Source organism: Monodelphis domestica, chromosome 7 (genome assembly GCF_027887165.1).
Source record: "Monodelphis domestica isolate mMonDom1 chromosome 7, mMonDom1.pri, whole genome shotgun sequence".
Taxonomy (NCBI): domain Eukaryota; kingdom Metazoa; phylum Chordata; class Mammalia; order Didelphimorphia; family Didelphidae; genus Monodelphis; species Monodelphis domestica.
The window spans coordinates 264,620,326-264,633,487 of NC_077233.1; the positions used below are offsets into that span (position 1 = coordinate 264,620,326).

Here is a 13,162-nt window from a genome sequence, read left to right on the forward strand (position 1 = left end):
ATGGGACAGACTCCACCGGGGGCCTCCGGTGCCCTTTTCCTGCTAATGGGTGAGTAAGGGTCACTCAGAACTGGAACAAGTTCTCCCTCTCTATACCTCAGGGTGCAAGCAGCCTCCCTCCAGGTACATCCCTTCCTCTTTTTTATTTATTTTTTTAAAACATAAGAGAAGAAGACTCCGGGTGGAGAAAGAGGTCAGATATTTTAGGGATTGGTTGGATGGAGAGGAAGAGCTGAATAAACATGAATAGAAATAGAAAGAGAGACTGAGGACGGGGTGGAGGGGTGGAGGAGTTGTGCTGGAGCCAGATCTTACCCTCTACCCATTTTTAAAATTTCAGAGTGAGCATTCAGAGTGAGTAGGTCAGGCACCAACTTTACAAGACAGCTTGATTTATTGACTTAGTTTTAAGAAGGTATTGCAGAAAATGTTAATAATGCAGATTAAATTTAAATGTGCAATGTGCATACATTTTTGGAGAGTCAATTGTTAAACTTTTTTCCTATATACACTTGAACTGAATATACATGAATAAAAAATAAGGGATAGGACTCTATAAAGGGACTGAGATTAGGGGGTTTAAGAACCTATTGGGAAAAGGATTAAACAAGGAGTTCTTACTTTTGTGTGTGGCTAAAATGTCTTTAGCAGTCTAGGGAGGGAAGAGAATAATGTTATATAAGCACCTACCATGTGCTAGGAAAACTATGCTAAGCACTTTACAAATATTATTTCATTTGATCCTCAGAAAACCATGTAAGGTAGATGCTATAATTATGTTCATTTTATAGTTGAGGAAAATGAGGCAAATAAAAGTTAAGTGACTTGTCCAAGGTCACACAGCTTATATGTTTCAGGCAGAAATTCAGCTCAGGTCTTTCTGACCCTAGTTTTCTTCTTTGATTTAACCTTCTTTTTCCTAGTTCTGATTTCCCAGGAAGTAAAATAATTTAAAGTAAATAACATTTATTTACTTTAATAATAATAACTATAGAGAATAAAAAATAACAAATAAACAAATAAATTAAAATAATAAAAATAAAATTATCATCAGATAATAATAAATCTTAAAAGTATACTAAAGTGTTTATTGTATCTAATGTTTGGAGGAGGAGGAGGAGGAGGAGGGATTGGAGCAGAGTTGACTCTTATCTGATTTCTGGAGGAGAAAAGATAGAAATGGACTATTTCCCTTTTGTGTGTGTATATATATATATGTATATATTCCCCCCCCCCAGGGAGTAAGGAAAAATAGTGAAGGTTAAATCAAAGAAGAAAACTGGTTTGTTTTGTTTTGTTTTTTAATGGAGAGATTGCATAACTGAGTAGAAAGAAAAAATGATATTGGGCAGAGCAATAAGATAGCAAAAGGGCAACTAGTTAACAGTGGGACACTGTAGGAAATCCAAGAGCTAGAAGAAATGGCATTAAAATTACCTTAGAGAAAAGTGTGATTGAGGAAAGAGCTAAGCACTGAGGGAAACTACAAACCTGGAATAAGTCTATGAGAAGTCTGGAAAGCGGTAAATTTTAGAAGAGAAATCTAAGGAAAGAAGGAAAACATTTCTCCTCACATCATCTCCCACCATCCCTCTCTTCAGGGCTAATCTCTTGTCATGGTTTCAATTTGGACACTGAGAATCCAACAATCTTCCAGGAAAATGGAGATGGGTTTGGGCAGACCGTGGTCCAGTTCAAGCAAGCTGGGTAAAGACTTTCATTACCTCATCTGTAAAATGGGCAGCTGGGTGTCTCAGTGGATAGAGTGCCTGAAGTCAAGAAGACTCTCATCTTGACTTCAAATCTGACCTTCATTTACTAGCTCTGTGACCCTGGGCAAGTCATTTGACCCTGTTTGTCTCAGTTTCTTCATCAGTAAAATGAGCTAGAGAAGGAAATGGCAAACCACTCTAGTTTCTTTGCCAAGATCAAATTGGGTCACTAAGAGTCAGACATGACTGAAAAGATTGAATAACAACAATAAAATAAAGAGCCTGGATGAAATGACTTCTCCAACCTCTAAGGTCCCTTTTAATTCTAAATCTATAATCTTATAATTTAGAAGTTAAGAGATTTAGAGAAACTTATCCAAAGCCTACCAGTCCCCTCTTTGATCTCAGATGCCTTTTCCATTTTTAACAGTTCAGGAGAAAATCACAACCATCCCTCTCTCAGACTCAAGAATTAAATAAGGATTAAAACAAAGCTCTGAATTACAGCAATTCTTTTTCTGCCTGTGAAAGCCTTCCCTTCCTCTATCTAGATTATGTTCCCCATCTCTTCCCCTTCCCAGTTCCTTCTAGAGAATATCGCTTTCTCCTCCATCTTTATTGCTCCCAAGCGGGAGGTCCTTTGCATAGCTTGTCCCTTATGGTATTATTAGATTCAAGCTTCTCCCCACAGAGTGGTGATTGGGGCGCCCCTAGAGAGAACGTCGCCTAACCAAACAGGGCAACTCTACAACTGTGAATTTGGCACTGGCACCTGTATGACCATTCCCATTAATAGTGAGTAACAGCCCCTGCCCTGGGATGCCATCCTTTATTCTCGCTGTTCTCTCTACTCTAGGACGTTGGGAAATACCTATTAGGATGCCAGGAAACCCCGCTGTTCACCCCTCAGCCTCTGCTCTACCTCCCAGACTGAGTTCCTTGTCTAGAATTCAAGGTGCCTATTCCCCACCATTTAACTGGAACTTTGGCACCCATCCCCATTTCCCTTCCCTCAAAATGTGTGTGTGCACACGCCCATCTAGATAGTTTTCCTCGGACTCTCCGGACACTCTGTGTTTCTTAGGATGGAGACATCCTCCACTGGAGCTCCCAGTACAACGGTGCATACGCCCAAATAGTTGATAGCCCCCAATGCTACGTACTCTCTGTTGTGTGACTATACATGTCTCCGTCCTCTTCTCAGCCCCCCCACAGGCAGTAAACATGGCCCTAGGACTTACTCTGACTGCCAAAGAAAACTCCCAAAAGCTTTTGGTAAGTCAACTCCTATCGTGGAGTCCAGAAGGCAGGGAGAGGTGGGGCCTGGACAGTCCAGTGTCTAAATGTGGCAAGAGAGTTTCCCTCAAACTCCTTCTACTCCCCAGGCCTGTGGTCCTGTCGTCCGCCGAACATGCAACGAGAACGCATATGTCAATGGCTTGTGCTTCATGTTGGATTCAGACCTGAAGCAGGAACTTAATTTCCCTGAATCCCTACAAGGTAAGGCCCTAATTGGGGTGCCTGGATTCTTGGGGGGCCTCAACTGTGGTGGAACTGATAGTGCATACATCAGTGAGCCACAGCTCCCAGCAGCCTGAAATCAGCTTCTTTTACAACAACAAAGACACAATATCTCCGATTTAATCTCAATGCTGAGAAAGCAGAGAGTATTTGTCCGGTGTTGACCCGGGCTTTTTAGGGGTGTTACATCAGACCCTCAAGGACACCCATATTTGATATCTATAACATCAGTTATAGATAGAGGCCACTTTCCAATATAGGACATATGAGTATCCCCAAAGGGGTTGTTAAAATACTGAAATGCTGCAATTAAACAGAGCCCAAGAGAACTGTGGGCCAGATCAGCACCATCCAGAGGATTCTTCCTGAGGTCATCCTATCCCTGAGTCCCAGGCAGAACAAAGATTCATCCATCCATCCATCCATCCATCCATTCATCCATCCATCCATCCATCCATCCATCCATTCATTCATTCATTATTTCAAAACTATTAAGCAGCTACTATGTATCATTCATTCATCATTGTTTCAACAACTTTTAAATGCCTGCTATGTATCACACATTTATTTAACATTGTTTCCACAACTACTAAGTGCCTATCAAATATCCATTCATCATTGTTTCAACAATGTCTACCATGTATCATACTAGGCACTGAGAGGGGAACAAAGAAAAATTATAAAATTCTTATATATTATATATAGTAGTATAATAATAAATTTATTGTTAAAATTATAAATTATAAAAAAGTATATAAAATTACAGAGACTAAGGATAAAAAGACAAAGGCTTTGCTCTTTTGGAGTTTACACGTGTGCAAAGCTACCATTACTTGAAGACACAGAGTGATTTCATCAGCCCAGAGAACTCTCAGCTTGGGAATGCCTTCCACAAATGTATCTCTCCACTTACTGCTAAGAGATCTGTCCTAGGGAGTTACCTGAAGCACACAGAAGTTAAATGACTTCCCCAGGTCACGCAGGTAGTAAACATCGAAGGTAATATTGGAACCAAAGTATTTCAGATTCTGACCTTTATCCTTTATTTACTATCATACTATCTCTTTCTACTGTAATTTAATAAGTAATTAAAATACAGAATAGAGACTAGGACAAGAACATAAGAAGGGTAAAAAGGTGATCTTTCCCAGAAAGAAATTATTTAAGATTGAATGAGGGAGGGGGCAGCTGGGTAGCTCAGTGGATTGAGAGCCAGGCCTAGAGACGGGAGGTCCTAGGTTCAAATCCAGCCTCAGACACTTCCTAGCTGTGTGACCCTGGGCAAGTCACTTGACCCCCATTGCCTAGCCCTTACCACTCTTCTGCCTTGGAGCCAATACACAGTATTGACTCCAAGACAGAAGGTAAGGGTTTAAAAAAAAAAAAGATTGAATGAGGGTAAAGGGAAGGGGATGGCTGTGGAGGAATAGTAAAACTTCACTGAAGTCTTGAAGGTTAACCAGGATTTCAATAAAAGGAGATTGTTACAAATTTTGAAAAGCTTCAGGGGGGCAACTGGGTAGCTCAGTGGATTGAGAGCCAGGCCTAGAGATGGGAGGTTCTAGGTTCAAATCTGACCTTAGACACTTCCCAGCTGTGTGACCCTGGGCAAGTCACTTGACCCCCATTGCCTATCCCTTACCATTCTTCTGCCTTGGAGCCAATACACAGTATTGACTCCAAGATGGAAGGTAAGGGTTTAAAAAAAAAAGAAAGAAAGAAAAGCTTCAGTGCCAGTCTACAATATGTAGATTTTACTTGGCAGTCAACAGGGAACCACTGAAAAGTTTTGAAAAGAAAAATGACTCAGTAAGATCTGTGCCTTAAGAAAGATTAATTTAATAGCGGTGTGAAGGATGGATTGAAGGGAGGCCATTGACCCAAGATGACCTATTAGAAAGCTACTGGAATACTCTAGGCTAGTAGTTCTCAAATTTTTGAGTCTTTGGATCACTTTAAACTCTTAAAAATTATTGAGGACCACAAAGAACTCTTGTTTATATGGGTATACCTATCAATATTTACATGTTAGAAATTGTCCATTAGTAATTAATTAAAATGACAATAATAAGTCCATTACATGTCAACATATAATGTTTTTATGGAAATAACTATATTTTTCAAAATAAAAAATTATAAAAGTAGCATTGTTTGACTTTTTTTGCAAAGTTCTTCAATGCTTGACTTAATAGAAGACAGCTAGATTCTTATGTCTACTTCTGTATTTAATCTGTTTCAATATGTTATGTTGGCTGAAGAATAAGAAGATAAACTAGCCTCCACCCCCAACACACACAAACAATAGCAGCAGGAATAACAGCAGACACAGTGGATAGAGCACTGGACATAGACTCAGAAAGACCTGAATTTATATCCAAACTCAGATACTTACCAGCTATATGGTTCTAGGCAAGCTGTTTTACTCTTATCTACCTCAATTGTTCATCTGAGAAGGAAATGGGGAAACACTAGAGAAGGAAATGGCACACCACTTCAGTATTTTTGTCAAGAAAATTTTAAGATCACAAAGAGTCAGACACAACTGAATGACCATATAACAATCCACATACGTACATACATGTATATGGCCAGGAAAGAGTATTTCAATAAGCAAATAATATCTTATGAACACATTAAAATTTTAATTCAAAGATATTGTATGTTCCTAATTACACATAATAATAATTTTCAACATACATTTCAAAAATTATAAGATCCAAACAATCTCCTTTCCTCCCCTCACTCCCCCCCACCTGGAGATGATAAGAAATTACATGTATTATCATGTAGAACACAATTCCATATTGATCATTGTTGTAAGAGCACATTTATACAAAACCCCCCAATAAAACAATACATTGATGCAAAAGATGTTAGGCTTTGATCCACATCCACCTAGCTGCCCCACTGGGAAACATACGTGATGTCAAAACAAACTAAAGCAATAAAAATTTACGTATAATTGTTAAAAGACAAAAAATATATACAAGATGAGAACACATGATTGAGTTACCTTCTACACTGATGAAAGACCCATGTCAGCAAGATCTCAAACATTTAGAAACTCATTCTCTGAAGGAAAGAGTACTTAGGGATACCAGAATACTTAGAGGTAATGCATTAGGATTCTAGGGAAGAAACAGGGTAGCTGGGTTTTTTTTTTTTAACTCTTACCTTCCATCTTGGAGTCAATACTGTGTATTGGCTCCAAGGCAGAGAAGAGCAGTAAGGGCTAGGCAATGGGGGTCAAGTGACTTGCCCAGGGTCACACAGCTAAGAAGTGTCGGAGGCCAGATTTGAACCTAGGACCTCCCGTCTCTAGGGCTAGCTCTCAATCCACTGAGCTACCCAAGTGCCCCGGTACCTGGGTTTTTGAGTGGACTTATCTAGGGACGTAGGTTAAGGAAATATCAATTGGTTGTGTTCTAATCTCCCCAAAAGCCTAAACACACACACTGACCATGTAATTTTTTCCCTCCCAAATCTATTATTTTGTATCTGAGTGGCACAGTGGATGGAATACCAGGCCTGGGGTCAGAAGGACTCCTCTTCCTGAGTTCAAATCCAGCCTCAAACACTTACTAGCGGTGTAACCCTGGGCAAGTCACATAACTCTGCTTCAGTACCCTCATTTGTAAAACAAGCTGGAGAAGGAAATGGTAAACCACTTCAGTATTTTTGCCAAAGAGAAAAATTTCAAAGGGGATCACAAGGAGTTGGACACAACTGAAAATGACTCAACCACTATTACTTTATGATTATCATTATCTGTAATAAGTAATGTTTCATTTCTTGCCTTTGCCCAGAATGCCCGAAGCAAGCAAATGACATTGTCTTCCTGATTGATGGCTCTGGTAGCATTAGACCTTTGCAGTTTGTACAGATGAAGAATTTTGTCATGACGGTGATGGACCAGTTCAAGGGAACTGATACGCAGGTGAGGGCTTCGAGATGAATTGGGAGATATCCAAATTACGTTACTAGAAATAAGTCGGAATGGGAGTTGGGGATGAGAAGGATGAGCAGTGGGTTTGGAAGTCAAATCGTTTCAAAAAGTCTGATAGAACTGGAGTAAATATCTGGTCTTTCTGGACAGGGGCTCTGAATGGGGACTTCTCTAGAAGCAGTAACCCAAGACATTCTCCCCAAACTCTTCCAGTTTTCTCTGATGCAGTATTCCGATGACTTCAAGACACATTTCACCTTCAACAATTTCAAGAATGATCCTACTTCAAAAAATCTGGTCGGTCCGATTGAGCAGCTAAATGGGAAGACCCACACAGCCTCAGGCATTAGAAAAGTAGTGTAAGCTCTTGATTTACAAGTTGGAATAATACAATTTTAGAGTCTGCAGCGATCTTTGAGATTATTTGGTCCTACCTCTTACACCATGTAGAAATCCTTCCTATGGGATCCTCGAAACATGGTCTTTCAGTCTTTTTATCTAGACTTCTGACAGAAATATTCCCAAGGAGGGATGTTTCATTGTTGGAGAGCTAGTTCTAGTTAATAGTCCTTTCTTATAATGGAAGCAAAACCTGCTTCCTTATAACCTATGGAGGCAGCTTATACAATGGATGCTTTTGGATTCAAGGACCCAGGTTCAAATCTTGTCTTTCACCCTTACTGAGTGACCTTGAGCAAGTCACTTGACCCCTCTGCCTCAGTTTCCTCTATAAAATTAGAAGATTGGACAAGAGAGTCTCTTGATCTAATCTTTGATTCTAAAAATCCTATGTTCTTTCACACAATATTCCTAATGTAACCCCACAAAATACTAAAGAACTAGAGTAGTTCCTCTATTACAGGGAAAGTGGGGCAGCTGGGTAGTATGGTGGATAGAACACTGGGTCTGGAGTCAGGAAGACTCATCTTTCTGAGTTTAAATCTGGCATCAGACACTTACTAGATGTGTAACCCTGAGCACACTAAACCCTATTTGCTCAGTTTCCTCATCTATAAAAGGATCTGGAGAAGGAAATGGTAAATCACTCCCATACCTTTGCCAAGAATACCCCAAATGGAGTAAGGAACAGTCATACATGACTCAACAACTCCAATATAACAGGGAATAGGGTTCCTGCTCCATAGAGTATAACATTTCTATAGAGTATAACAGACTGACATAAAAAGACTGATTAAAATCCTTAGTCTTCTGTTCTTCTGAGTTATTTTTATCTGTTCTTTGTATATTAAGGAAGGTTCAGATCGTCCTATCTAGAGCATTAATGAATACCTCCTCAATCTAGGAGGTATCTTGTGACATCTAGTGGGGATCGTATGAAATAACAGATATAAAGCATGTGGCAAATCTTAAAATGATATTTTCTTCTAAATATTTAATGTGATTGTGATTGTATCAATCAGTTCTTAATATTATTGTTATTTAGTGGAGTGCCATGGGATTCTGTCCAAAAACTCAATTTTATTCAATATTTTTATCAGTTGTTGGATGAAGGTTTCGATTGCAAATTTATATAGATTTGCACATAACACAAAGTTAAAGCAATAGCTAACAAGACGAAAGACAACCCAGAAATCTAAAATGAACTCCATAGATAGGAACAATGGGCCAAAACTAATAAGATGAATACCAGATCACAAAATCTGAGCATTCAAAAGGACTTACAAGTCATATCAAAGATATTTCTAGACAATAGTTATCTCTACAACATTTCCAAGGTCATCCAACCTTCGCTTAAACACATCCATTGAGGGAGAGTCCAGTATCTCCACTGGTACCCAATACTACTTTTGTATTTCTCTAATTGTTAAGAAGCAAAGCCTAAAACTGTGTCTTTGCGACTTCTATTCACTGCACCTAACTCTTTGGTCAAGCAGAACACATCCAATTCCATTTTCACATGACAGAATTAGTAAACAGTCATTCAATGAACATCTAGTAAGGACCCATTTCATTCCAAGTCTAGTGCTAAGTGCCAGGGATATAAAGCAAGCCAAAAAAAGACCCTGCTCTCAAGAAATTCACAGTCTAATGGGGGAGACAGCATGAAAGCAATGGCCAACAAATGTAGTGAACCTTCCACACACACCTGGGAAAAGGAACTCTTTTCCCATGAGTTTCTGGAAGGTTCACTACATCCAAACAAAATGTCTATAGGAGAAATTGAAGAAAATCAACAGAGGGAAGACAAAAGCATTAAAAGGGATAGCCCTTCATAGACTCGAAAAAAATTGGGGTAGAGAGCAATTATTCAGGGTACATATTCAGCGTTTCAATCAGTATGACTATGCTAGAGACTCACTTTAGATACCAAGTTCCTTCCTAAAATATCATGCCTAGAACAGAACAAAATATTCTAGATGCTATGGGACATTGAACACCATGACTCATCCCTAGACAATAACAATAATAATAATAACCAAATAACAATTTGAAATACTTATTATTAGTATTTCATATATTACTCATGTAGTATCTATATTTATTTTAATATATTTGTTATTATAGTATAATTACACAAAATACTGTCTGAAATAACATGTTATTAAATATGAAAATATAATTAAAATTATATCACATATAATATTTTTTAAATATAAAAATAGCATAAGAATAAATAAAAATCGTACACACACTTATAAATATTTATTTAATTATTACTTATGAATGATCTATTATTTTAATATATTTGTTGTTATAATAATTATTTAAATACTATAAAATAATAGCTGATCAGTACAACAATAATAATTATAATTATAATTATATATATATGAGATGCCCACATATATATAATTATCTATTTAATTAATATATATTATATTTATATATATAATTATAAAAATAATAATAAATAATAACAAACGTATTCAGATATGTATTTATAGGATTATTATTTATTCAAATATATTTATTATATTATGATAGTTATATAAAATACCTACTATAATAAGTATATTGCATTATTATTTATTGTGGTGAATAGTTGTTCATTATTATTATTATCATCCTAAAATATGGTGTCTAGAGCTGAACAAAATACTCTAGATACTAGATATCTGGGGCAGATGGTTTACTAAATTTAGAAAAACTAAGTTAGTTACCAGGAAGCCAAGTCTCAATCAAGATTTGTAGCACATGATGCACGGGAAGTCCATAGGCCATGGAGAGAGACTGGGTTAATGTAGAAAAGCCCAATGGAATATGGAATCCAAGTAGCTGAGGGTTCCCTGACCATCAAAATCAGAAGGTTTTCTGCCTTTTCACGTTAGCTAGCTAGCTAGAACAATTCAAATTTTCTTGCTCAACCCTATCCCAATGGATTTAAAGTACCTTGACCAGGTTTGACTGATCTTTCTCATTGTTTGGCAGAAGTAATTTCTCTGGATGAATGAAGAATCCATATTCCATAGGGGCTTGAAACTCAATCCGAACCTTTTCCTCTTCTCTGTTATTGCCCTCCTGGGGATGAAAGTTCAGTCCCACATTTGGCTCAAAAGTTAATTGCAAAAGAACAAGATGAGAGAGTCAAGACTAGACAGGACCTGGGAAAGTTCAAATAGGCTACGGGGCAAAATGAGTCAGCTTTGTAACCTTACTATCATCTAATGTAATCCTGAGATATGGGATTAGAAATGTAGTTTGAGTTCTGCTGAATTTTGGCTTAGTCAAATGGCATAGAATATATAATTTGGTTGTGGGTATCTCATTTTAATCAAGATATTGCCAAATAGAGCATCTTCAAAGGAGAGTGCCAGGATTTCAAGATATTTGGAAACTATGTGCTATGAAGAATGGTTGATGGTTCTGGGCAGCAATGTGCTAGAGTTCTCTTTTACCAGATCTGAAGAGCTTTTTTAAATTTGCAAGAGCTCCTGAGTATCATGGGTTTGTTTTACTCTTTTCCCAGCCTGTGTTTTGCTCTGATCATTATTCCCTGGAATCCTGCTATTTTCTCATGGTATTGAGTGCTGGCTTCTCAGGATCTCTCTCTGGGTTGGCTAAGGCTAGGGACCTCCAAACTTTCACTGTGTCCTAAGTGATCTAGGCTGAAGTCTGATTATTGCCTCTGTAGTCTGTACTTACAATTCTCTGGCCCAGGTTTAGATCTGGGAGACATAAATTCAAGCTTGTTCTGGGTTGAGATGCTAATAAATAGATCACTGGCATATTTCAAGTCTGTGTTGGGGTGGAGTTTGGGATATGTGTGTGTGTGTGTGTGTGTGTGTGTGTGTGTGTGTGTGTGTGTGTGTGTGTGAAGTGTTTATAGAAAATCCTATAAGATTTGAAGTTATCCTTCGGGCATCTTAAGGATTTTTGTTTTTATTTTTTTTGCTTTAACATAGTTTTGAATTGTGGCAGTCATACACTTAACAATTCAAATGTGAGTTTCTCCTTTTGAGAGGTCTCTGAATCTTTATATGTAAAGTATGTCACTGTTTTCATCCCTGTAAGAGGGTTTCCCTTTCAATTCTCTACAATTAATTTTTTCTTCAATCACTGTAAATTTAAAGCTTTTGCTTCTTTATCTGTTCTCCCATTCTGCGACTTCCAAATATGTTACTTTACAATCTTGCTACTTCATTTTTTGCTGATCTTGAGGTTGTTGTCTCATTTATGTCTTTCTTCTCTCTACTATATCAATTCTGATCGTGTTTCCATTTTCTTGACATTTTCTCCATGCTGATTTCAAAATTACAAAATTTCATTATTACTTCCTCCCAAGATGTAATCGTATATTTCAGAAAGTCCTATATTGTTTCTTATGCAACTATGGATGTTGTTTCAATATACATTCCTTCTGAAAACTTCTTCTGTCTCCTATTTCAAAATGCATATTCATTGTGTGAGTGCTCTCAGTTTGTTCACTGTTCATTTTTTATTTTTATGTGAGAATCTCTGAGAATTTAATTTCAACATTCTTATTGGTTTGTGTGTGTGTGTGTGTGTGTGTGTGTGTGTGTGTGTGTGTGTGTGTGAAGGAGATTATAAAAGAGTAGGTTCCTATATAACCATCTACTCTGATATCTTTTCCAAAGTCCTCCTCAAACATTTCCCCTTCACCCAGGTCTAGAAAACTAATTTGTTTGGTTGATGTTTTGTTCAGGTACCTGTAGTACCTGGCACAGAGCCTTTTATTTTCTTATTTATTTATTTTAAACCCTTACCTTCCATCTTCGAGTCAATACTGTGTATCGGCTCCAAGGCAGAAGAGCAGCAAAGGCTAGGCAATAGGGGTTAAGTGACTTGCCCAGGGTCACACAGCTGGGAAGTGTCTGAGGCCAGATTTGAACCTAGGACCTCCTGTCTCTAGGCCGGGTTCTCAATCCACTGAGCCACCCAGCTACCCTCTGGTACAGAGCCTTTTAAAATTAAGGAGGCACTTCATAAATGATGGTTGTAATGGAACAGTGGTTAATGGGCCAATGGTTATTATCAAGGAGACACCTCTATCTTACCTCAGGAACTGACTAAGTCCTTCTTCCATGCATCCCCTCTCCTAGAATTTATTATAGCTCAGTCCTATATTATATTCATCTTCTACTCTCCTTTGCTCCAAATCAAGCACACCTCAGGGATCAGCTAAAAATGTGTCATGTCCCTTTCCCAAATTCTCGGGGCCTTCCCCTCAAAATCCCTTAAATCTTTAGGGGAAATTGAAAACTGTCTCCCTTTCTTTCTTGAACAGACGAGAACTATTTCAGGAATGGAATGGAGCCCGAAAAGATGCCAAAAAGATCCTCATTGTTATCACAGATGGTCAGATACAAGGCGACTCCCTGAATTATAGAGATGTCATCCCCGAGGCAGAGAAAGAGGGAGTCATTCGATATGCAATTGGGGTATGGCACAAGGAGACTTTCTCCCTGGTTCTTTCTCAAGGATAGTTATTCTTGCCTTCTCCTCCCTGCAGTTTTCTCTTAAGACACAAATGCACTCTAAAATTCCTTTGCCAACCCATGAA

The 13,162-nt window shown here is 38.1% G+C and overlaps 1 protein-coding gene across 1 annotated transcript in view; it reads left to right on the forward strand.

The window, feature by feature from the left end:
• Positions 1-13,162, forward strand: part of LOC100016833 (integrin alpha-M-like) — a 47,622-nt gene continuing 34,460 nt past the window's right edge. Inside the window, exons 1-8 of the mRNA XM_001370543.4 lie at positions 1-49; positions 1,602-1,707; positions 2,404-2,507; positions 2,917-2,987; positions 3,098-3,212; positions 7,040-7,170; positions 7,393-7,538; positions 12,887-13,040. Of these exons, the coding sequence (XP_001370580.1) occupies positions 1-49; positions 1,602-1,707; positions 2,404-2,507; positions 2,917-2,987; positions 3,098-3,212; positions 7,040-7,170; positions 7,393-7,538; positions 12,887-13,040 (876 nt within the window). The remainder of the gene's footprint in view (positions 50-1,601; positions 1,708-2,403; positions 2,508-2,916; positions 2,988-3,097; positions 3,213-7,039; positions 7,171-7,392; positions 7,539-12,886; positions 13,041-13,162) is intronic.